The 27,104-nt window shown below is 42.2% G+C and overlaps 1 protein-coding gene across 1 annotated transcript in view; it reads left to right on the forward strand.

Moving 5' to 3' along the window:
• The first annotated feature begins 1,227 nt into the window (after positions 1–1,227).
• Positions 1,228–27,104, forward strand: part of kif5ab (kinesin family member 5A, b) — a 57,050-nt gene continuing 31,173 nt past the window's right edge. Inside the window, exons 1-9 of the mRNA XM_041953251.1 lie at positions 1,228–1,356; positions 20,115–20,202; positions 21,745–21,818; positions 22,154–22,258; positions 22,695–22,743; positions 24,008–24,063; positions 24,891–24,978; positions 25,224–25,348; positions 26,777–26,881. Of these exons, the coding sequence (XP_041809185.1) occupies positions 1,228–1,356; positions 20,115–20,202; positions 21,745–21,818; positions 22,154–22,258; positions 22,695–22,743; positions 24,008–24,063; positions 24,891–24,978; positions 25,224–25,348; positions 26,777–26,881 (819 nt within the window). The remainder of the gene's footprint in view (positions 1,357–20,114; positions 20,203–21,744; positions 21,819–22,153; positions 22,259–22,694; positions 22,744–24,007; positions 24,064–24,890; positions 24,979–25,223; positions 25,349–26,776; positions 26,882–27,104) is intronic.

Below are 27,104 nucleotides of genomic sequence, written 5' to 3' on the forward strand. Positions count from 1 at the left end.
AGTAAACAAATATAAGGAGCAGTGGGAAGTTTAAGCCTATAGTACAAATTTATTTCTTGAGATATGGCCGTGTACATACATAGCTTGCATAATACTCTATACTACCTACTCCCCATATAAAATGCAAAAAATAAAACAGTGTTCACTTTACATGTAAGCCTACTGTAAGTACCATAGTTTTATTCAGTCTTACTGAATTTCTTGCCTTGCATGTGCTACAGGAACCACAGTGAGAACCCATATGTTTTTACAAGGGGCACTTCACCAATTTTGCAGATGAAGGTCTGTTTACTCATCATGAGGGGTAATTAGCCCATGAACAGCCTGAGCCCTAGACACTAAAAGTGAGCATATCAGGACATTTGCTGCTTAAACTTCCATCAGTCTGTCTCTCAATCTGTCTCACTTTCATCCAACTTGATGAAATCGCTGGAGTATCCCTTTAAATCTCAGGGCAAAAAATTATGGAGCCTTTGGTTCCCATGTGACCACCCAGTTTGTCATGCAAAACAGCATTGCTATGACGACCAGTCTGGTGCGGACCTGCAAAAAAAAAAAAAGAAAAAAGAAAGAACTCTCCCCAAAAACTATTGGCCACAGAGATTATATCTCCTCATGCAATCAATGCCTTTAGCTTTTCGTGCAAGTTAAAGAGCAAGATAACAACTTTTCCATGCAGGCCAGTGCAGGTGTGTGTGCGGGAACGCGGAGCTCTCTTCCCCGCGCCTCGGTCCCTGCGCTCAGTGGTGCTGATGAGAGAGGATTGGAGTCGCTACTTCTCCACGCCCCGCCCCCAGTGAGAGAGCAGGGATGGCAGTGATGCAAGGCATGCTTGTGAGGAGCCTGCAGCCTATCCAGACACTGCCGACCGGACCAGTTTGGAATATACTCCCCTCATTTACAACTCTCCACCTGTTCTCCACCGCTCAGCTGCACCTGAGTTTGCATCGAGGGCATCTGAAACACGAAACACTCTCAAACGGCTTCTTTTTCTCCCTTTTTGTTTGACATTTCCTGAATGAATTTGGCTGTATCCTCTCCAAAAAGTCGTAGTTGACCATTCGTCCAAATGCTTCGCCTGTCAGTCTCGCTTGTGTAGCCGGTGGTTCCAGCCTGCGTCCAGGTGCTGTACGGGAAAAGGTTGCACAGGGAATATTTCATTTTTCATTCAGATAAAGAAATCCCTCTTTATCTTTTGGAAGCGCGTCCACTATTTGTCTTTACACAATGGCTGATGCCAACGCGGAATGCAATATCAAGGTGTTGTGTCGGTTTCGCCCACTGAACAAGTCCGAAATTATCCGCGGAGATAAGTTCATCCCAATATTTCAAAGAGAGGACACTGTCATCTTCGGGGTAAGTTATTTCTAACCATCTACTCTTCTTTTTATTGCCACCCTTCCATGCAGTCGATCAGCGGTAACGTTAGGGGTTACACTTCTCATCTCGCACACACATCAGATAATGACCGGGGGCTCAAAGGCTCATGACAGGGATCAAACTGAGTATAACCTCTATCAATACTCTGATCAGCATGCTGCATCGGTCAGGTGTGTGTTGCTGCCGTGAAGGAGCAACAAGGCTTCCTGATTATCTGTCATTTAGGCTGAGCTTTGCAGGGTAAAAGGCTGGATCAAGCTGATGAATTGCCTCTCATGTCATGTCTTTAGATCATTCTTTTCTTTTCTGAAATTCATTCTGTTGTGTTAAAAAGGAATTTGGATCTGGACCCCACCTTTGTGATCCCACGCTGTGCCTCATCATTTGCTTCGTCTGTGGTATTGATCTGCAGGATTTAGGTGTGTTTCCTGTATCAGAAAATTATGCAGGATTGATGGAGAGTTGGTGATGTATCTTGTGTAGTCAGCCTTTAATGCACCGTTGATTTATTAGGAGCTGCAAATCTACTGAGCTCTGTGGGTTGTTTCTGTCCAGTGAATAGATTTGGGCTTTTTCTCAGTGCACACTGAATATCAACTGATGGTTACTGTCACTGTTATGGAGCAGCAATGGAAATGAACCAGGCTATAACATGTTCATCAATCTGAGGCTGAGGTTAACCGTGAGATTAGAGTGCTCTAAATGCAAATGTTCTCATTATTTAGATGTAAGCACATCTGGGCCAAGGCTAACGCACACACACACACACACGCACACACACACACGCACACACACACACACACACGCACACACAAATACATACACAAGCATGGAAACAGAAATAGACACGCATGCAATCTCTAAAACATACACACACAAGAGAGATCCACACCCATTTGGCCTGAGGGTTGACTTCAAGTGATGATGAAGACAGCAGAAAATCCCTGTCTGCTCACTCTGTTGTCACACACATGCAACACACACACACACACACACACACACACACACACACACACACACACACACACACACACACACACGTGTACCCCTATTAAAATGCAAGACAGCATTGTTGGGGTAGATATCCCTGTGCGACTGTCTTGTATATCCTGGTTGTATCAGCAGGATGTCTTCCACAAGCAGATTGAATGCTCATTATCGCATTATTTTGATGCTATTTGGAAATGGCAGCTTGGCAGTACAACAGCTTGAAATCATTCATTCCTGTGTTCGTGGTGCGTTTGAAGGCAGCACAAGAATGAAAAAAAAGCATTCAGATGCTCATTCTTGCAGATTATCAGGTTATCTTAAACAATTGTATCTCAGTATTAACTTCTGCAGACTGTCTTGATTTACTGTCTTAAATGATTGGATGTCAGTGCTTCTGTTCCATTTGGGCTACATAGTGTGTTAGACAGTGGGAATGCATGCTTCATTATTCTACAGATGATGACAGTTGGAAACTGTGCAGAAATGAAGTAAAATCATATAATCTAATTGAGGGAAATACGATCCATTACTCTGAAAGGACAACATACGCTGTACTGCTGGAGATCCCTGCCTACCCTTTTGTATGGCAGCAGGAACCTTCAGAACTGATAATGTCTGGAAACAGAGGCAGCTCTTTACATGTATTTCATGCACCAGCCCTCAAATTCCTTCTGTTAAGATGACTGTAATCACAAAAGCATGCGCAGCGTTTACATCTCTGTGAATGTAATTATTTTGGAGGCGTGTAGGATGGAAGGGTTTTTTTTTTTAGGTGTGCAAATGTAGAGTCAGACTGTGTGTTTTCCATCTGAGGTATTTCTCATGTAGCTCGGGAATACGCTCAGAGGAAGTTGTAAAAAAAAAAAAAAAAAAAGTCTCCTGAGAGTTTAAATGCTGTGGCCGTCAGATTGGATCAGGATTTAAAATATCAGGCCGGCAGGCAAACAGGCACGCTGCAGGGACCCGGTAGCGACATTTTGACGGTTGATAAAAACAATTCGCATCTGGGCAGCACTGATGGCCCCACATTTGTCTGCACCTTCCAGAACTTGTTAACTGACAGAAGCAATGATTTGAATTGTTGAGTGATGGTTCGGCTGCACCTGGGTGGCAGGCAGGAGGACACTTGGAGAGATTAAAGATGGGAAGGGAAGGGAAGCTGCTGTGTTGGTGTGTTCTGAATTGATGGAGGAACGTCTCTGGGGCATCAAAACGTTGGGAGTGGGTAGAAAATGTAGAGTGTTTTCCTGCCACAGTCAAAACTTGAGTTGGAATTTTGATGAGTTGAACTCAGACTTGCACTTTAAGTAGACACATTAACTGAAACATTTACTCTGCATCCTTTTATGTGCTGCCCTAAATCTTTATATGAGCGTCTGTCAATTACAAAAAAACCTACATTAGCCATATATATACAGTATATATAATGCATATATATATATAATTTATTCTAAGAGATTACGTAAAGCAAGACTGTATACCTTTAATAACGTCTAGTGTCACAGTGCGGCAGTAGCAGAAGTAGATCAGTGTCGTAAAGATGGCAAACTGAAATATTAGCTACACAGCAGTATATGTCCAATTATTCTAAAATAATACTCCATAAGCTACCTCATAAAGGTGTTATTACTTCCAGCATTAATATCCACTGGGAGTTGTGTTCCTGGCCACCTCATGATGAAAGTCCAATAAGTTTTGGTTTCCATGAACTTCGTAGGGAAATATCTTGCTCTTTCGCTGCTAGATGCTCCATGTTCACCAGCTAGTGGCTCCGTCTGACTGTCTGCTGTTTGATGCTCAGCAGGCAGCCTGTGGTGAGTTCATGAGAGCTTTTTTTTTAACTGAAAAGAGATGCCCTCTGTGGCTGAAATCAAGGCAGACAAGAGCGTTGAGACTGAATCAGAACAATGCAGTTGGAGACAGCAAAACTAAAATCTAAAAGATGCTAAAACACACCATAGAACTGTGGGGAACAGCAGAGTCTGCTCTTTAAATATGTAGGATGACTAATTATTTATTTTTCACAGTCTGAGCACGGAAGGCAGACTGACACTTTGTGCAGGAAGCCAGTCAATTAAGGGAAGTACCATTTTGCATCTTATCAACACAATAAACTACAACAGATGTGTGCTTTTGGCACGTTGTCCACCATTAAGTTTCAGTTTTGGCCTTCCAAGGGAAAAAGTTTGGCCACCACTTCACATTACACATTTGATCCATTAATAATATGATTACTGTAGCTTTAGACCCAAGTTGGCACCAACCTGAGTGCCAGGAACTCAATTCAGTCGGTCGAGACTGGACGCAGACGTCACCTCAGTGACTTGGACTTGTATTTCACCTCGCACACTCAGGACTTGACTTGAGACTTCAGGTTTGGTGAGTTTGCTGCCATAGGAGAGGATGTGCAATGCTGCATTCCCTTGACATCAGCAGTGAGTCAGGGCTAACAGTAGTCTTGTGAAACTCATCAGCAGCACAAAGAGTGCTGAGCAGAATCACTCATTCAGGCCTGAAATGTTGGACCATAAAAGAGACAGATGATATTTGTACATGTAGTACAGGTAAACCTTTTGCTGCACAGCCCTGAGTTACACGGCCAGGTTTCTCAGCAGCTCCTCGAAGCACTTCCAGGCACTGCAGCACAATTTTTCCCATGAGTAATTTTGATGACAATAGCAATATGTCACACCCCACATTATTATTAGTTTTCTTCTCATGTCTTTTTTCATCTCACATGCATGGCCACCTGTGGAGCTCCGCAGGGCTGAGTGGCTGTGTGACAGTAATAACCATACTCAGTCTGCACTGCCCAGAGGCACGGCCTTTGTGTTTGCTCCACGCTGGAGTGACACAGCTGTCTCTAGTATTTCACTGTCTGGAATAATGCGGCGTCACAGGGGCCAGATTGTCCCTCCTAATCTTCTGGCAGGCACAAAAGACTGCCACGATGAATCACGCTTTGGACTCAGTTCTATGAATAAATAAGTGATCATGGCTGCCTCGGAGGTGGCAAGATATGGAATGTTTTCTTTCTTGCTCCCGGACAATGACATATAGAGATCACATGTCAGCGCCATACACAGAGTCGGCTTATTAAAATTAGATAGTATGCATATGCATCATACCAGCGGCAGTATTATGATGATAAGATATGGGTTAGGAGTCTGTAAGAAATAACTTCTGTTTCAGACCTGTGCTCTTCACTCCATGATCACTTCCTGTGTTATCTCCTTAAGCTGCAAAAGGTTTAAGGTTTGATTGGATAAACAGGAGCTCTTTCATTCCCTTTGTCCAAAATGAAATAATTTTATGCTTCATTTGGCTACTGTTGTTGCAAACCAACGTGATTATTTTTTGGCTGCACGCTTGGGCTGACTTTAACTTAAGGGGGTATGGTAGCATGACATAACTTGTTGACACAGGCTATTAGATCCAATTTTCAGCGAGCAAGAGGAAATGCTTAAGACCTCCGGAGTGGATTTTAGCCTGCAGTGTCTCTTCAACTATAGGTCATTGTGTCTCTGAAACTGTGAGTCCATTCTATGTCATGCTGTTACTGTCCAAGATTTTGGAGCACCCATTTTATTGAGCCTGCATTGCAGCGCAAGACCAGGCTGATTTTGTTTTGGACCAAAATACAACAACAGCAACAAAAGTCTCCTGTTTGTGTTTGTTACCCAAACTGTCAGTTATTATACTGTCAGACTCAACCTCAGTGTGTGAGCGCGTGCCTGTTCATGTGTGTATGCTGAGTAATTGTGTTGACTATAGTTTAAAACATCCTTCATACCCTCTACACTGACCTCCCTGCCATTGTCATATGCAGGCATTTTTTTTTTTTTTTGGCCATGATAGATGGCAGGAGGATGAACTTATTTGTGATGAAATAGGTTCCTCCACCCAGGTCCAACTGACATGTGCGCATTAAAGAACTATTGATTCTCTATTTTCTGCACCCCATTTGTAATTCTATGGATTACCTTTCCCTGGCTGCTGTTATCTTGTGTGCTTACAAGTCTACTATAGAAACCCCAGGGCGTTAAACTCTGCTGTATTCACAGCTGCATAATGCTGTTTACATCTTTAGGAAGAATAGAGGATTAGAACAATTGTGTCAAAAGGTTGACATAGTAAAGTATATTCTGCACTAAAGCTCATCATTTTGTCTGCGCTTGCCACAAGCAGGCATTTTTGCTCTCCTGAAAGCTTTTTCTGGGATAATGAAAGTGAATTAGTCATATCATCATCATATGGTGTGCTACTGTTGCAGAAAATAGGCATGTAATGTCGTTAAAAATTAAACGATTATTCATCAGCGGCCACTTTTTAGGATGTCTGGTTTCTGATGGAGCTGCGGCTCTTTTCCCGACGTGCTCGCCCGAGAGCTGATTCTCTTTTCTTCTCCTATCGCTTCCTTGATTAGGGGCCAAGGTAGAGAATAGGAGGGAAAAACAGCTGCTGTTGAAACAAACTGTTGACAGCGCATGGCGGGCGCAATGTAAAATCATCTACTTGCCTCGTACCTTTTGTTATTTATAGTTCCACTGGTGCTGTTTCTCCTGTCGGATTTTTCTTTGCAATGGCTTTAACTGTCTGCAAACCAAACAGAATCAGAAATGGAGGTCCAAAGGGCTCCCCTCATCCCTGTGCCAGTGCACGCTTTACTGCTCTAATTCTATCACTGCAGTGCACATACCCTATCCAATTAGGCAGCGTAATGGGATTGCTGCATAGGGTCAAGATCCACACTCATTTCTCCCGCTGGACACCGCCATCAGAGGAGCTACTACTTGGGATCAAACCTCATCTTGTGCACCTCTTCATGTCTTCTTGTGTCTCTCCTCAATACATGCTTCACTGAATTTCTCTCTGTCTAGCTGTATTTCACGGTGTTATGTTCCTGCTGCTCATTTCCCCATGACTCAGCAGCAATTTTGGGAAGATGTGAGAGGAGAAGCTCAACTCGGTCTGCCGTCTCATTAAGTTAGGTAGGAGCTGCTAGCAGGTTTTAATGGTGTCAAGGGGGAAGCTCCTGTCAATCAGGAGGGATCAAGTGACTTTGGTGAGGTTTACTTCACGGCAGTCAGCTCAGAGATGTGAGAATCTCCAAAATGAAAAACACACTCGCTGAGATTAATTTGGCTGTATTTCAAGAGTAAAATCAGGATTCTAATCAACACTACTTTATGGACTTTAAGGACATAATCTATCTGCCCACGACCATACCAATAAGGACTGCCAGCTTTCCCACTCATCTTTTTCTTCATATTAACATTAAACTGACACCAATTTAGTCAGCTGCCAGCCTCAACAGCATATGAGCTGCCAGTTCCCGCTCATCTTTATTTTTACTCAGCGCGCACACATGCCGGGGTTAGATAAGCCCGTGCCATTTCGTCAACGCTCTTCCTGCCCATTCCGCTCCCTTCATGACAGAAGTGGGCTGTGACGACCAGGCTTTCAGCTCCGGGGAGCGTTAATGGAGCATCCTCTCCTCATTAGCCACGGCCCTGCCCAGGATGCTGCCTGGTCCCCACGTCTGCCCTCCGTGTGCCGTCTGCGGGCAGGGCAGTACATCGCAACCAGCTGCACATGTCCACACACGTGTGAGCGCGAGCGCCAGGACCCCAAGCAGTTGGTGCTATGTTAGCGTGGTGATAGGACAGCAAGGAAATCCCAAGGAGACAAAAGGAGCATCCCTGCCTTCTGTATGCACAGGACTTCTGTTTCCTTTAATCACAGTTCAGTTTATTGATCTTACACTTGAGAGCTCTGACATCTCCTCTAGGTCGCTGTTCTTCCTCTCTCAGGGGAGCCATGCTTTTAAGCACCCTTTCCTTTACTGTTTTTGATCTAGGTTAATCTAATTTAGGATTGTATTCTATATACATGACATAAAAGAGACACGGAAAAGCTTGGCAAACATGAACTGCGGGCTTATTTTAATCTTTGCACGGCCTTGGATTGGTCCCAGTCCGGACTTTTAGAAACACTTCTCCAGGCTACAGAGCCATGATGCTGCTTCTTTGTGGCTCCCAGTAGGTACATCAATAATCACAACACAGTTTTTTGTTTTTTTTTTCTCTTTCACTTCACTGCTTCTGTCTCCCGGAGCTAATTAATTACATTTTATGCAAATTCTGACACCGCCCTATTCACTTCTTTTTTTTTTTCCTCTGGAGGCTTTTTGGCATCCACATAACCTCACTGCATGGCTCTGTCATTAGTTGCGGCTGAATTACAAAGAGAATCCCCCATAACAGTGTTGTTGATTATTATAGCACATTTAAATCATTGCTCACTACTAGCTCTTGGATTGCTTCATTTTCCACCCAGCTATGCCGCCAGCTTCCCTGACTTTGATAATTGCTGTCAGCAAGTTCATAGAAACGTGTGCTTATGTATACCCTTTTATGGTCTAATTTTTTATTAATTCTCCGGCACATGTGGTCATTAACAGGGCTCATACTAATGGTGCGACACAGCTCGTTGGCACAGTTGGTGGATTACTGCATGTGTCTTCCTCTGGCACTTGTGCTTTTGAGGATCAGTCACAGTTGAGGCTCTGAGTTCAGATTTAATTGAAACTGTGGTCCAGGACCACACAAAATCTCTATTTCAATTTGGCACAGTGCGAGAGATGTCTGTGGTTGCTGCATTATAAGTTGCCTGCATTATCATTTCATATTGGACCACTACATCTCGCCTAAATTCACTCAATGCAGTTGGCTCACAGGCTTATGTACAAATTGAATTACTGATAGAGAGGGATTGATGGCTCTGTTAAGAGCTTTCTTTCCAAACATGGCTTCACTAGGAAAAAGAGAGGGTCTTTAGTGCTAGTATTTGCGGAATAAATGGTGCAACATGCACACTTTGTAATAAGAAAACATTCGGATAAAATTTTACTTGTGATAAATTGATGCCCTGTCTATTCCCACAGTGTTAGTAAGTGTTGATTGGATTATTTTACACATTCTGAGATGTTTTAGCACTTCGGCACAATGCTTTTTTAAGGTAAGCTTGTCACTTGGCTTGATTTCCTCTGTATTAAATGCTAAATGTGTTTGGCTTTTTTCCCTGTTGTGCTGAAGCAGCACAGACAGAGGCAAAGCTGCTGTCAGGAGTTAGCTTGTATCATGTGTGAATTAATTTTACCTGGATTTACATGTACTCAGATTTAGCTGAATGCAGGTGGATGCTGGCTAAAAGAGAGGTGTTGACTTCAAGGCCTTAATATTTTAGATATTTCCTTTGACATCAAATATTTCCTTTGACATCAAATATTCCCTTTGAGAGGCAGGACAGTGAATAGCCGGGCTCTCAGACTGTCTCAGGTTGTAATCGAAGCTCTTTGCTGCAGGCTGAGGTTACTGATTCCAGCTCATGTGTGACAACTCATTTCTCTCAGGGTTAATTTCTATTTTCTGTAGGATTTCTATAAATCTACTACGTAAATAACTCAAAGTCCATATAAAGGCTGGAGACCCAATCAAATGTGACATTGCAGGCAAGCAGTGGAACATTCAACGTGTCACTTAGGTGATGGGGAGTCTTCGTCATCGCTGACAAGTTTTTTCCTCAGTCTCCCTCTATTTCAACCACGTCTGTTCTCTCAGTCTCTGCAGTATCTTCATTGCCAGTGTGTTTGAACTTGGTATTTTCTGTGTGCTTTTCTGTTAGAGGTCGTTCTGGCCTCTCCTGAGTGGATATATGTGCTTGAGCTCACAATAAAGAGAGGCTGTATTATCTACAAGTTTAGGATCCTTGTGCCAATATAATAGCTGCACTTCAAAGCCCATACGAAAATCCTGCTTTATTCAACACCTCACTTTGAGAAGTGTAAACAATTCTCAAATGTTACATGTTTTTTTAATCATAAGGTGTACAAGAATTGCTTAAATAATGCAGTCAAATTCTGTCGAAACTTATCTAACAAAATAATTTCACCTCAAAGTCTGTTTAGTAGATGCTTTCAGCCTCATCACTTGATCTTCATCAGCAGTTGGAGTTTGCTCAGTTGTCATTGAATTGTAAATGTTTAAAATTACCATATTTTAATGGAATACTTGACTGAAATACGATAGCCAGCATCCGATTAGATTAGCTTGGCATAAAGTATGTGTGCACATACAAAGAAATTGACTCCGGTTTAAACATGGCACTCAGTGTACTTGCATAGAGAAAGAAAGACCAAAAATAACAAAACAAAAAGACTGAACAATAAGTTCATTAGTGCAAAAATATAAAATAAACAATATATACAAAGGATGATGAGGCAATAAACAATATATACAATGAAATTTACAATGTCTGTTGACAGTGATAGTGAGTCATGAACGTACATGTTAAAAGCTGTGTATTATTGGATACATTAAGACTGGAAACGGGAATATCTAGCCTGGCTCTGTCCAAAGTTAACAAAATGTGCTAACCAGCACCTCTAAAGGTCACTAATTAGCACATTATATCTCGCTGGTTGTCTGGCAACCTCATAGTGATGACAAGACTCCAGGAAGGCACTGCTCACGGCAGTCCCACACATAGCAACGTATCACTTTTATGCCTCTGCTCTGTATGGATTACACGAATAAGACATGTTAATTAGTCAGCTTCAGAGGGCTTGCCGTTGTGCTGTTTTCACAGGCTGTGCTGCTACACTGAGCTGCCCAGCTGCACCAGATTTACAGCAGAGTATCGATCTCCTCATTTCATCAAACTCTCAGCAAAGAAGCTAATAAGCAAATTTCCCAAAATGTTGACCTGTTCCTGTAAAGTGGCTATTTTCGCCATTTTTTTTACCATAATAATGCATCAAATGACAGTGTGACAATGTGAGAGAGGTTGTTTGTGATGCAGTGATGAACCTACAGAGAATTATCACCTGAATCTGCAGCTCCCCTTGGATTTACTGAGCTTTATAGTTTCAGCTCATTGTTTAGCTGTCCGCCCACAACTTTCTACAGCTTTGGTTCACTCTTGCTGCTCTGTTGGTGTCATTTTCGGCTGCAGCACGCATCTGTTTTCAGTGAAAAAGCTCTAAAAATTCACTGTACACTACCTGCTCACCACTTAACGGCAGACAGTCACGGCTAGCAACCAGCTGGTGAACATAGCGGAGCATTTAACAGCTGAAGACCCAGATATTTCCCTCAGGAGCTGGTGGAAACCAAAAACTAAAAGAGCTAAAAGAGAGTGAACATTGGACTTGCTACAAATAAATCATAATGGATGGAATGGGTAAAAATGATTTAAATTAGGAACTACCTGATGCAGTAAGATTATGAACATGAGTAGACATTGAATGGCAGCTTACAGGACTTGACAGTTTCTGAAAGCAAACCAAAGAAGCGCTGAGGCTTAATATCCAGGCCTAAAAGATGGAGCCACCATGGCACCTGTCATTTTCCAGACACACTCTGAATCAAATAAACGAATACTGTTTATCGCTGTCTTTTCTTTATCTGTGTCTACCCTTTCTGTAATTTTCTGGCTGTCATCTCAGTTCATATCTCGTGGTTCTCGTGATCAGTTCCTCTGTCTCAGTCTCCTCAACTGGATGTCGATGTGGTTCCTTTTTACTCACTCTCATAATGTCTGTAGGGAGGTTGATGTTGCTCTTTTTCTCCGGTCTGAAACTCAGTTAACAAAGCCCTGTCTTCCCTTCCCTCCCCTTCGTTCTCCACTCCTCTGCCTCCTGCCTCCCTCACTCATCCTGATGAATTATGCAGAGTATTCCACTTTGATGGGAGACTAATTGCACCACTTCAATGTGTGGATCCTTCCTAAAAAAAAAACTTGACGTAGAAAAATAAGTGCAATTATTAGTTCTCTGTTAAGAAAGTAATGTTGAGCGGTAAACTTTGGTTCCCTAAGCTAGTAATTAAGTAACAGCTACTAAATTGTTTTGATAAGTACAAGATAGCTGCAAAAAAAAAAAAAAATCCAAAATAACACCACCACCATCACGTTTCACCATTCAGTCTTCACTACTGTATATCTGAGGCACTGCGAGCCGTTTTGCCCTCGAGGCATTGTGCCAGCCGACTCACTTAGACTTGTCAGCAGGGTGTATTAGGAGATACAGTAATGTTTGGTAATATTGTGTGACTGGAGTTTTTCGCAGTTGTGAGGGCTTTTCTATCGTCGAAAGAATCACTAATGATGCTGTTATCTAGGGCTCGAAGCCTGATTAGCTTGACTGATGGAACAGACATTGGCAGCCTGAACTCCTCTTCAGTCAGTCTCACTGTGCTTGTGTGTGCAAATGTGAGAGAAGGGAGCTGATGAGTTTGTGGGGGAGACTGATACAGAGACTGACAAAGACTCACACACGGGATTTGGCAAGGGAAAATAGGACCCCTTCTTCTTTTCCTCCCCTGCCCTCAGTCAAGCTTTCGCACCAAACCACCGTGAAGCCACGGAGCAAAAAATGAGCAGCCGCCTGCCTGTCAGCCCATCAATGTGGAGGAGGAGGAGGAACACATGCCTAATCTTCTTATCATCTCATCCAGCTCTTCCCTTAAAATGTTATAGCTATATATCTCCTGGTTAGTGGGAGGGACGCTTTTGGTGTGAAACTAGATGGAGAGGAAGGATGTGACAAGAATTCAGCCACCCTGAATGGGAGCTAAATGTGCGTGCGTGTGCTTGTGTTGGAAAGTATTGTTCCCTCGCAGCATGTATTGGCAGGCACCAAATAGTCGCCATATGCAGAGGCAGTTGTATTCTGTGTCAGCCCTCTCTTGTGGATGTTGCTACAGTACCTCACCAAGAAAATTAAGGCATTGTTCAATTGCTCAAACACTTGAAACTATGTTTTCCTGAGAAACAATCTTTTGTGGCCATGTGACTAAGACCTGTTGTCTCTCAGGAGCAAAGGTGGGTGTAGCATGAGGTAATTATTGCACAGGTTAAGGTTGAAGGTTGGGGTGGATGGTGTATGAGCGGGGACCAACTCATCAAGACAGTGGTCTATAGCACCAGTAGTGGTCAAAAACCTCACAGGGCACCTTTAATCAACCAGACTATAATCATTTAGTTTGCAGATGAAACCCTTATATGAAAACTATATGAAACTCTATCGATGCCAATGTCAGTTCACCACTTTGGTCTGAATTGAAATATTGCAACAACTACTAGATGGACTAATCCAAAAATTTGGTCCCCGAAAGATGTATCCTACTGATATTCGTGATTTTAAGTGAAATGCCACAAAAACTATTAGATTGCCATGAAATTTGGCACGTTCATGCCCTCCGTTCATGCCCTCCTCAGGATGAAGTTCAACAGAATTTGAATTTGGTGTTTCCTTTGCTTTAGGTTTAAGTAAAAAAACCTGACTGTCATTTTTATGTGCATGTGCGCAGCATTGGAAGTAATCATTGCAGTTGCTTTAATTGAATTGAATTTCAATTAGTTACTGAGCAAATACCTGCAAAACTAATGACATTCCCATCATCCTTAGCTGTAGTGTGTCTACTGCTAATTAGCTAATATTAGCATTCTACCAAGCCAAACTGCGATGTATTAGCATTTAGTTCCCAGCAGCACTTTGCCTACATATGGAAGATTTTAAATGAAAACAAATCAAACACATAAATAAAGTGGAATACAATACTCATTATTATTTGTATTTGCTTTTTATCCTAATTGAAATTAGCCAAACACTACTAGCTAATTAGTGTTAGCTAATGCTAGCTTAGTCAGGCACACTTGAGCCAAGTTGATCCTTCTAAGCGTCTGTTTGGGTGTCATGTTTTCACTGTTGTTTTATTGCATGTTATGGTTTGTGAAAAGACATAAGTACAAAATGTCACTGTTTCTGTACGCTGCATGCATGTGTCTGTGATTCCCATGCCAAGCCCTCTGGTCGGACGGGGGCCGCTTTGGCCCCAAGGGCCTTAAACCCTGTGTACCAGAAGACCTCCAACTAAATCCAACAGCTGCTGCTACAACCCTTCACCGCTCTCTGTTCTTTCTCCTCTTTCTCTTCCTTGTATGTTGTTCACCTCCCCCCATCATTTTTCATCCTGACTGTATTTCACTCTCTCTGTCTCTCGGTTTGTTGTCGTCTACGTATATTATGTGTCTTAATTTTTCTACTCTCATCACTTCTCCTCACTGATCATTCCCTCCTCGCCATCCTGCTCAGCTCAGCCTTGTTTTCAGCTATTCTTTGCCCACTGCCAGCGATTCTCACAGTTTCTGTTGCTTATTGCAGTTTTTAATTCTCGCTCTGTCCCTGCTCTCTCTCTCTCTTTCCCTCTCTGCCTGCAACCCAGCGACCGCCTCTTTGTCTCCTGGCAGACGGCAGCAGATTGCAGGCTGTACAGGGCTTGTGGGTGTTGGACATGGCACACAAGGCTGAGGGCCGTGAACAATGTCTGCATGTACAAGCATAATTTGATATATTATCTCCACCCGTACACACACGCGCTTTGCTTCCCATTTCAGCATTCGACATCAGTGTGCATGCACGTAATTGAAAAGACATCCATTAAATTATACAAACACACAAACAAGTAAATGTTTCTATACCTAGCCATACTGACAGGCTGAGAGATGGCCATGCTGATATAGAGCTTACAGGACGTCTTGTGCATTTATGCTATCATCATATTTATGCAGCACAGGAGCAGATTAGAGCTTTAAAGGTGGAGCTGGCAAAACAAATGATTGGCAAGGGGTTGTTTTTCATCCAGCTTATATAACTGACTCATTTTATTCACCCCAATGAAGACCACATTATGATTTCCTCACTCCCTCCCTCCAGACTCCCCTCCCTCTGCATATGTGTGCTCTGTGTAGTATTACAAATGGCTCATCGGGAACAGTCTCAGCCCTAATTACTTCTGATGGGAAGCTTGTTTGTACCTGCAGCTGTGATTACGGCACTTGAACACAACAGCAAAAAAGTTCACCTTATAAAGAAGTGGAAGAGGAATACACCAAATTGAAGCTTGGATTCTGCCAAAATGTCTTCACCCTCTGTCACAAACAATTTATTTTACACAAAGCTGTAACTGTAAAGTGGGAGCTCGTTGTGGGAATGCTCCCACTCAACATTGTACTCTGTAGTGATGCCTGATTTTCAGCCACAGCTCTTAAGAGTGGCACGAATTGCTTAGTGGCTTTTCTTAATAAAATAGGTTAGAACAGAAGCACTGAGTGGCACAACAGAAACATCTGGTTTATCTTGGCAGACTGAAATAACAAGTCTGATTTAATCTCAGTATATCAGCTCAATATATTGGCCTTAAAAATATTGCTTAAGAAAGTGTGGAAAAACATCACAAGGTTGAACTTTTCTGTTCTGACAGATATGAAAATACTCTTTTCTTGATGCAGGCTATGTCACTCTCTCAGTGTATCAACTAGACAGTATACCTACAGCATGTTAAATCATGGCAACACAGAAAGGGACTAGGCTACGAGCTGCTCTGTAGCCACTGACAGTACTTATATCTAATTTTCATTTCAAGTGAACCACATGAAAATACATGGAAATTGAAATGTTGTACTAAGAAACTGTTTTTTTTTTTGACAATATGACATTATGCCACAGAAATGTGTATTTAAAAAAAGAAAAAAACACAAAGCAAAAAGAGAAAACAGAGATATGAAACTGCAGTGACAGCACTAGCTAAAGCTAACTGGTGAGACAGTCACAGCTAGCCTCAGCTAAAGCTAATGCGGGCAGTGGCTAAATGAAATAGTAACAACAAAAAGTAGCAGCTAATCTAATCTTCTGCCAAATGTAGCTAGGCTAGCAGTAGCAGTTAACTGATTCCAGTCTAAATACAAATGATTTGGTGATTTGGTTTGGTTAAGATATATTGAAATAACATATTTGAATCTATAATTGAAATAATCTAAAATAACACATTTTGTTTGTTAGCACTGATTATAACACAAATAAGGTTATACAACTTTTATGTGTTGCAGAGATTGACTAAATAGCCTTCAAAATGCTTATTCTGCTTTCTTCCCTGGTTGTGTATGCTGGTTACTGCTCTGTAAAACATAACAAAATTTTGGTGTCAATCATTCATCTTCGCTTACCGTAATTGATTACTGATCATACAAAAAATCAAATCTTTACTGTGACAAGTTTGCTTTTCACTGACGGATAAATGAAAGGGTTTAAATTGAATGCAACTTGAAAACCAACATAATAAATGTGCTTGTGAACTGAAAATGAACATGATAAATTGTGAGTTAAACCACAAAAGAATCCATCCTTGAAAGCCCGGAAGAGAACTTATTATTCAGGCCGTGATAAATTTGTGTGCATTGGGATTTTGTGTCGAGGTTGTTGTTGAATGTGTCGTTTAAGAGGCTGAGCGGCAGCAGGGCCTGTGTGTAATACTTGGAGGTGCAGGGGATTACTGGTGTATTTTATCCCAGACTGCTGGTGCAGACATAATAACGGTTTAGAGCATCCTCCAGAGTTGTATGGCTTTTATGTAAAGCATTTACTGTAGCGGAAACATTGTCCAAATAATGTGCATATGATGTACAGGCTAATGTTGGTCTCTGCAACTTGCAGTGTTTCTGTATTTGTTTATATTTTCTCTGAAGATTGAGCTGTTCATCAGTTAGCGGCAGACTTAACATTTTACTATATCCCTCCTTTCACAAGAAAAAAAAAATGATTTCATTTTTTAATTGGTGAATGATTCTGACCTGTAGGTGTTTGTGGTGTGGGAAAAACCAGAGCACCCAGAGTAAACCCACTGAGGCAGGAAGCAGCTCCAGGTCTGGGTTTGAACCTAGAGCTGCATCCTGTGTGGCTGCAGTCACGACTGCTGAGCCTCTCTACTGCCACATATTCATTGTTCTCTAGGTAGAAAACATGCAAAGTTTGTTGAGTTTGCCTCTGTTGCTCTTGTTTGAACAGCCGGGACAACCATCCACAAAGGTGGGGTGACGTCTCCTGGGGGCAATTGCCTTGTCATGCTTGTCTGCGTTGAAATTGTCGCAGGGTTTCAGCTTGACTTTGAGGGACTAGATTTCGGATTGGAGGGCCTCGTTCTCCCTGGTCTTCAGCTGGAGCAGATCTTTGAGCAGGTCAGACGCTGCTCCTCAATAGCTCAGCTTTTTTCAGCCTGAAGCCTCTTGCTCACCTCCAGGATCTGACAAAGCTGGCAGCGTTTTGCTGGCTCACAGCCTCGTTGTCAGCCATGGCAGTTGCACACTTTTCCTTTGCAACGCTGAGCTGATAGTTCAGCAACTCAGCTTTATGATCATGGAGCTGCTCAGTTCTTGTACCAGCTCTTTATCCATAAAAAACTGAAGGAGATTTAAATGGGGGAAGCTGTAACCTTAAAGACTCAGTTGGAATTGCATGTGTGAAAGAGATACATTCTCAGTACAAAAACTTGAAAATGAACAGTTTTTTATTTGAGTATGACAAAGGCTCCTTCCATTTTAGTGAGATGTCTCAGCTATTGAATCACCTTTACTGGCCCAATATGTGTAGTGTGTATACAAGGAATTTTCTCCTTCATATGTCCCTCCTATTGATCCCACTGACTTCTGTTCAGCAAGCAAAAATGAATAATTTCCCATAAATTGAAACAATAAATATATTTTTTGTGAACACATGTATAGTTTGTAGGTTAAGCCATTGCTTGACCCTTGGTTAATTGTATTGAATGCGTATTGACTAAAATGAAATTGTCATCATAGTAGATTATGTAACAGTAAAAAGCATTAGCATGGCAATTGATGAGCATATTAAGACCAATCTAAAATGATAACATGCAAGATGGTGCACCACGTATGGCAGCTTGTTGGAGCTGCTCTCACTCTCTCTCTCTTTTCTCTGTGTCTAAACTGTGTCTCAATCCCTAACTTTTGTTTTTTCTCAATCTTATACAGTTTGTTTTATCTGAATTGTAGTAATAGCAATAATAATGTGCTTCTCCCTCCGCAAAATTAATCTTCTCTTTCCAAGTAGAGGAGCATGAATAGAACCAGACTAGTGGAGCATGTATGGCTTTAATGCCTTGCTTATATAACGTGGCGCTCCTACTCACTTTGCAGCCCTCAGGACAATATAGATAGAATGGAAAACTGTTGGTTTGTGGCCACTATAAATCTATAAATCCTGTCCGTTATACAGTACATCCAGATTACATAAGAAACCTTACTTACAGCCATAAGTGTCCTTTCTACAGGCATGAAAGAGACATAGCTGAGTCACTTTTCTATGGTTAATTATAGATCAGGACCTGAGATGAGTCCTATGTCTGGTTCTGTTACGTCCTCCGCACTTGAAATGATGATGTAATTTGACGAAATGCAGATTCCGACAATTAAACAAATAAATTGGTGTGTCCCAGTGGTTTCATGGTTTAGGGTTGTGAATCCAGCTGGGAGCCTTTGTGGCATGTTATCACCACATTTTCCCTGTCTCTCTGTACCGTAAAGACAAAAATGGCATTAAACAAAAAGAAAGAAAAGATAAAGGCCACTAACTTTCATGGAAGAGTTTAGAAAACATGTCTAGAAATGGTACACCCCTGAAGTCAGAATACCTAAAAACACTCCAGTATATAAGCCTTCCATTAATGCTCAAAAAGTTGGTCATGCAGCCACAACACAATTAAGCGAAAAAATATGATATAACACAAGTGTGAAGGTTAGAGAAGTGCCTGCTTCTCACAGTGGATGTCTGCAGGGTGTGGATATGTGCATCTGTACACCCACCTGCACACACACATATACATCCATACACACACTCTTCATAAAATATGGCCCGTTAGCAGTGAGGCATGTTGTGTTAAGGATACTGGAATGCTCCCAGTCACTATTCTCATCACCAGAATGTGGCTGACGTGTGGCTAAGTATGATGGGTTGGGTGGTTGACTGAGTATCTGGGTGAACTGGCTTTCCTGCTGAATTCTAGCTTGCTAATTAATTGGTTCAAAGGTTCCGAGCCTGTGTGTCGAATTAGCATATCTCTGGTTGGCTGTGTGACTCGTTCAATTTCTGATAGTTAGCTGGTCGGCTGACCTGTTGGGTTCCCCCAAGACCCACTTCAGTCTCTCCATCCTTTCCCCCGTCGTTCTTTGTGTTTTTCTCTCGCATGGTTGCAGGTCATCTACTTTCTTCTACCCTCTCCGCATTTGCGCTCCTCTGCTTTACTCCTCCTCCTCTCCATTCCTCCTCTCCACTCCATCACTTCACTCTTCAAGTCCTCAAACACCGCCTCTAATGGCCTCACCTCAGACGTGATCCCTTTCTCCGTCTCTCTAGGGGTCACACAGCCTTTTGCCCAGCCTCATGCTCATTCAAAACACCCACCGCCTCGCAATAGCACCAAATACACACAAATAAAATTAGGCACAAGCTCAAACTTGGGATGCATACCTCTCAAAGGAGACAGATGGGGCTCTTGATATGATATATGCGCCACTGTTCAGGCCTAAAACACACAGATGGACACAAGGTCCATTAAGCATGTTCACTGTGCGTAAAGGAAATATTGATGTGGCACTTTGTATTGTGGCAATATGGCTTTGCATAATGTTTTAGTGATGCACACGATGTGTGAAGTCTTCCTCCCTTTGACACACACTCACACACACCCTTGTGCTCTGCTTCACAAACTTCCCAGGGCGGATTTTACAGCGAGTCACAGGGGAGGATGAGGTGTTGACAATAATCTGAAGCCTTCTTTAAACTGTCTGTGCGGTTGTGTAGCTGACTGTGTTTGTGCTGGCCTTCACAGGGGAAGTCGTATGTGTTTGACCAGGTGTTCCCCACCAACACCTCCCAGGAACAGGTCTACAACGCCTGTGCCAAGCAGATTGTCAAAGGTGAGTCGTGTGCACATTGTTTTTGCCTTTTTGTTGTCCAAGATTAGTGAGGGACACAAAAGGGAGACAGCCAGTACATCTTGAATCACTGTATCCTTGGGTTTACGCTCTATTCACTGACTGGATGCATTAGCAGCTCTATAGACACACAACCTACAGGTATGAGCTTCAAAACGTGCTGATTAACAAGACACATGCTTATCACAGCACAGCAGGACTGGTGTATCCAGAAGACAGTAGATCAAACGAAATCAACGCCCTCGAGAGCCAAGTCTTATTTCCTTCGCCCCTCCCTCCGTCTTCATCTCCCTTCATCTGTCTGCCCCCTTTTCGCCCGGTTAGGGTCTCTTTTTCCGTGCCTCCCTCAAAGCGAGCGTGGAACTCGGTTGAACCAGTTCTAGATGGAGCATGAAAAAGAGATTGATTCGGCGAGAAAGATTACTTACAGTGTGAGATTACTTTGCAGGCCGAGGAAAGACGGAAATAAAAAGGCGAGATGAATCGCAGCTCAGGGTTGGGAAAAATTCAAGGTTAGGGAGGCATTTAGCAAAATGAAGGAATGAGATGAAAAGTGTGATTTGAAATGTGTCAAGGAAAAAGGGCAATGGAGAGGGCGAGCAAGGCCAGAAAAAGCTGCTTTGGAGATGCATGTTTACACATTCTCTCCTCTTCTGGCTGTCTGCCTCTGTTGTCCTGCCTCTTTCTTTGCCCTTTTCACTGTCTTTCTCTCACACTCACGCTGTCTTTGCTCTCTGTCTATTCCCTTCTGTGTTTTCCCTCTGTGGTGGTCTCTGATGTCTGGCCATCTTGCCTCCCGCTGTCTTTATATCCTCTCGTCGTCAAATTCTTTATTCTTTGCTCTTTTATGTGTCACGTTCTTTTTTTTGGCCGCAACGTGACCTGCGTGGAGGCAGAAGAAGACGTGTTTCCGAGCTGAGGGCCGCAAGAATTAAGAAAGGGCACCTCGTGTTTTCAGCTGAGAGCCTTTGTGATTAGTTTGTGGTCAGCTGGTGGCCTTTCAGGGTGATGTGTTTTTCTTTAGCCATGTTTGACTTTTGCCACAGGAGTTTATTAGACTGTGTCAGCAATATGACATTCAGCCGTGCCACTGCTTTTATAACCCCGACTGGTGAGGAAGTGCTGTTTTCGCTGCGGCTCCTACCAGATGAATGGGGAGAATAATGTAGATATACATGCTTGGGACTTCACTGAGTGCCTCCTGGTGACTTTGACACTGCAGGTAAATGTTGTTTATTGTGTGCAACCACAGAGGTTGTTCAGCGACTAACCAAGCTTAAATGCCGCATGCTTCTAAGTGCACGCAGGCGTTCCGGGGCACAGTTTGATCTGTCATTGGAGCAAAGGTCAAAGATATTTGCCTTGTCTGGGTGCTTGTCTGCCGTGTGTCTAGCTTGAGTCACATTTAGTCACGTTTTCCCTTTGTCTGGCAGTCGTGCTGCCATTCTTCATTTTCACATGGTTTTCTGCTTTGCTTTTTTTTCTTTCTTTAACATGCTTTTTTCTCTTCTTCTCTCATTCTAGATGTACTGGGTGGATACAACGGGACTATCTTTGCCTATGGGCAGACCTCCTCTGGAAAAACACACACCATGGAGGTATAGTATCACTAAATAATTCAAGAAGTAGACTTCTTGCTGTGGAACACATGCCCTTACACACACGCCCCTTTTTTTTTATAGAGTATCTGCTCCTCTGTTCGCCCTGACAGTACATCTCCCTCCATCACTGTCATCGCTCACTATCTGTCTTTACCAGCCTTCTGTGGGCACTAACCTCCTTTACAACTCTCTCTGGGAAAGGACCCTGTTCCTTTTCAAGTCAAAAGCCTCTCCGCTCTCCTGTCTTTTACTGTTCTCCCTGCTTAATCCGTCCCAGGGTCTGCATTTGCTCTTCACTGACATGCTCTTATCTGGCCTCTTTCTTCTCGCAGGGGAACCTCCACGATCCAGAGGGAATGGGAATCATCCCCCGCATCTCAGAGGACATTTTTGAGCACATATTTGCCATGGATGAGAACCTAGAATTCCACATAAAGGTCGGTGTGAATTTCAATGTGCGTCTGTTTATGTGTACATTGGTGCAGGTGTCACACAGGGATGTACATGCTCAGTTTTGGTCTTACACACTCTGATACATTCAGTGGGAGTTCAGATTGGGGCCTGTGATGTAATCCTCACATGGATGGACTGAGTGGAATCAGCCAAGCATCAATAAATCATAATATATAAACCATGATAATCCCGCAATATTTGTTTTGGTTTTTTTTCCCTTTTACACCACAGTCTTCTAATGGAGGATAATACCTCGTCAGACCCAGAAGAGGACAGATTACTGCAGCATCATTTTGCATATTTCCACAATGAGCGTCCCTTCTGTCTCCCCCCCTCTCTCTCTGTGTCACTTCCTTGTTTCTGTCTCTCCCCTTCGGTTTTCCTAAAATTAACTGCCTCATGTTTTTTGATTTGCTGCAGGTCTCCTACTTTGAGATATACATGGATAAAATCCGGGACCTGCTGGATGGTGGGTTTCTGCACTGAACACATGACTTAAAAGAGTGAAAACACAACTTGTATTTGCGAATACTGCACAGGCTAAGTATGAAGTTGGAAATTCAAACCCCTATAGCTAGGTGCATATAGATAAAAATGTAACATTGACATCCAGGACATAGTTTCCAGGGCATAAACCCACCCAAACACCCCAATTTTACTAGAGTCTTTGTCTTTTTACCTCTTGTGCTACACATGATCTGACCTGCCTTATTGATGGAAGGTGGGAGGACTGCAGACATAACTCAGGGCTGATCTATTTCTACATGTTTTGCAGGTTATAAATGAAAAATACATCTATATTTCTATATAGACACTCCTGAAACAAAAAAATATGTACTTGGTTGCCATGGTGATAATGGTTAAGTTATGATAACAGTAAAAAAAAACTCAAGACATTTTCATTGATTAAGTTGAATTGAAGAATTACATAACCAGGATGCTTTCCTTTATTCTCTTCTGCTCCTGACAATAAGGTTTGTGGTTTTTGCACATTGTGCACACAGTAGCACCACAACATTGTAGTTCACAGGCTTATCACTGAGATATATAACCAGTGTAAAGTGATGGAGAGGCCTGAGGTAGGCAGCATCCTTGTGATTGCATCTTTAATCGAGCCAGAGACGGCGGTGAAAGCCCCCATCTGTATGCAGGGGAGTTCACAGCAGCTGAGGAGCATTTAAGCTACGAACAAAAAACGAGTCAACAGCAAGCGAGATGAATCGAGGCAGTGCGGAGAACAACACCCTGTGGAGGAACTTCCACAGAGGAAAAGTGACTGTAGGGTGATAAAACACAAACACAGACACACGCTCATGCACACACAAGCACACAGTCTCCAAGGAAAAAACAGCCTCCGCAATCCGGTGAAATTCAATTATCATCGACAAGATAGGACTTTCAAATGTGAAGTGACTGAAGCAGCCATTCGGGCCAATAAGTGGCTTTGCCAGAAATGTGTATTTTCTTTGCTGACATTAGCAGAGGCATCTTTTTACCCTCTGTGCTACTTTGGCACAAATATTTCAGTTCCATTAAAAACATTCATAGCTACAGCATCACTGTCTGACTCACATATAAAGAGGGAACATAGTCAGGTCTGAATATATTTGTGCAGAGAATAAAGAAAAACACATTTGCACACACACACACACACACACACACACACACAGCACAAACAGATAATGCTTTGGGTAACACCATGACCTCTCTCCTTATTTTCCCTCACACCCTAGTGACAAAAACCAACCTGTCAGTGCATGAAGACAAATACAGAGTTCCTTATGTGAAGGTGAGTCATCAGCAGTCTGACATGATTCAGACTGATTTTTTTTATGTAGATGTAGTTTCTGCTACAGCCAGCAGGCTATTAGCTTAGCTTAGCGCCAATACTGGAAACGGGTAATCACCTAGCCTGGCTCAAAATCATCTACCAGCTTCTGTAGAGATCATTAATTAACATGTTATAGCTTGTTATGTATAATCCATACAAAAAACAAAGTTAAAAAGCAACAGTTCACCTTGTTACAGGTTTGTGTGCCAAACTAACTTCCTGGTGCGACTTCCTGGAGTTGCAGCTGTTCAAAGCCAAGAAATAATCCGAGACACAGCCCTCTGCTAAATGGAGAATTGTGATTTTTATACTTTATTTTTCTTACAGATTTGACAAACAAAACAAAATATGCTTGGAGGTTTGTTTTGTTACCGTTTAACAGGGACAGGTTTGCTGTTTCCCTATTTCAGTCTTTGTGCTAAGCTAAGATAACCGGCTCCTGGTTATAGCTTTGAGTGCTGTCAATCTTTACATCTCGTTAGCCAACGAAACTCTGTGCCTGAAATTAAATAAGCTTATTGCCCAAAATGTCAATTTTTTGCTTTAAAGTTAAAGGATGATGATTTCAAGTAAAGCAAATGGCAAACTTCTTTCATCTTTGTTTGATTTCATGTGTTTTTATTTGTGCAGACAACTGTGTGCAAAGAAGAAGCTTAAGGGAGCGTTCATTTGCAGATACAGCATGTTTTTGGTTGCATGCTATGTATACAGCATATGTGTATAGATGTTTGTTTGTTTTCTTTACAGCACAAATGAACGCTTGCACATTTCTTTCTTTCACTAAGGGCTGCACGGAGCGCTTCGTCACAAGCCCCGAGGAAGTGATGGATGTGATAGACGAAGGGAAGGCCAACCGTCACGTTGCTGTCACCAGTGAGTCACTCTGTTGAGTCGTAGTTTGTAATGTTCTGACACTCACACTGTCAGACACTTCACATCAGATTTTTTTTTCCCGGTTTAAGTATAACAATATTAAGGTGCAAAGCAGAGAAATGCACGATGAGGTGCAAAGTGAACATCTCGCTTAACAACACCGTCTATGAGAAATAATGAGTTGAATGACATTTTATAAAATGAGTCTGAATTAGAGTCCCCTCTGTCCTCACTTTGTTCTTTAGACATGAATGAGCACAGTTCCCGGAGTCACAGCATCTTCCTGATAAACATCAAACAAGAAAATGTGGAGACAGAGCAGAAGCTGAGTGGAAAGCTGTACCTGGTCGACCTTGCTGGTAGTGAGAAGGTAGGACCAATGGGGTATCTTGCTCTACAAACATTAAAAATGCTATTAACTCGCAACGTTCACTGTCTGCAGGATTGTGTAACACTGGGACCAGACATCTTTCTTAAGAAATGGTGTTTTCAGCCAACTAAGAATCAGATAATCAATGCATTAAATCCCTGAACTTCGCCCTTAAAGCATTTTAAATCACTCACTTTATGGCACCGCATTACATTTTTATTAAATTCTGCATTACGAAGAATCCATCTTGGAGGCTGAGGATTGATTCTCGTTTTGATTCTTGAATTTTTCAGTTTAATTCTGTAGTCACTGATGCAATGCCAGGGCTGATGTTTTCTCATTTTAAGGAATTCAGTCGATCCCACTGGGGGAGGCAAAAAAAATCATTTTCTGAGTAATAATAGACTCTCAAAAATTATTTTTCTTCGTACAGATAAGCTTTAACAAGGTTTCAGCCAAGACAGAGGTCAAACTGAGGGGAGCCACAAACAATTAATTGTTTCCCTGTTTCAAGGCCTTTTAGGTGAAATCTGAGTCAGCCCCATCACACCATCTATGAAGCAATTTATCTCCAGGACATAGGTCATAGTCTGGAAGCAGACACAAAATACATCAACAACAAAGCTGGCTCCTGGGTGTAGTCTATTGTTTGTAGTATTTATGCAAAATATAGAATAATGCTTGCTTAGAGTAGCCGTGCAGCCTGGATAGATGCTAACAAACATGGTTTAGCTAATAAGTCCTGAATCTAGGTCTGTAAGTTGTCTTGGTCCTCCCTGAGGATGAAGGAGGAAATGGTTAAACAGTTTTGCTCCAACAACTTCTTAGACGTGAAGCTGGTGCACGCTCCGCAGACAGCTTGCTCAACTTGCTCTCCTCTATAATTAAGCTCCTCATTATCTTGCTGTAAATAATTGTATCCCATGACGACTGTGACACAGTATGGTGTGCCTTTCCTATTAAAGTCAAATGTCTTGCATAAAGTGTTGCAAAAACCGGTCGACTCTCAGTGTTTCCTATCTGGTTTTGATCATTTACAATACAATATGTGCTTCATTTTACAGGTCTGTTATTTCTGACTAGTTTTCTTGGAAGTTTCCTAAAAACAAGTGTTTTTGGTGGTCTTTCCAGTTGCTTATTTCCAGAAATAAGAATTGCATGCTTGCCTGTATACGAGTTTCACATTTTTGCTCGTTCAGCTGAGCTGCTGTACACTGATTATAAGACTCTCTTGGCTGGTTAATTGTTCTTCTAATAATTGACACCCAATTACATAGTCATCTGCAGGAACCTGCTTATGAATTTACAGTCACAAATCATGTAATTTGTTGGTAAATAAAAGAAACTAAATGCATAAATAAAGAAAAATAAATGCTTTTTATGCTGATAACAGAGCTAATTTCTCCTATGTGTGTGTATCTGTGTCAGGTCAGTAAGACAGGTGCAGAGGGAGCAGTGCTGGATGAGGCCAAGAACATCAACAAGTCTCTGTCGGCCCTGGGGAACGTCATCTCAGCCTTGGCCGAGGGAACGGTATGGTGGAGAAAATCTATGCAGTTTTTCTTATCTATGTGTGTTGCAGCTGCCTAATGCCTTTCCTCTCAATTGTGTACCTGATACTTGCTGCCAAAGCAATGTATTTTACAAAATTGAGTCTGGGCTGCAGTGAATTATTTGAATGCATTAGATTAGAACAGCCTAAATGTCTTCAACGTCTTTAGTTTGTATAGTGTCAAAACAGTCTCTAATAGCCAAA

The sequence above is a fragment of the Chelmon rostratus genome, chromosome 2, assembly GCF_017976325.1.
Source record: "Chelmon rostratus isolate fCheRos1 chromosome 2, fCheRos1.pri, whole genome shotgun sequence".
Classification (NCBI taxonomy): domain Eukaryota; kingdom Metazoa; phylum Chordata; class Actinopteri; order Chaetodontiformes; family Chaetodontidae; genus Chelmon; species Chelmon rostratus.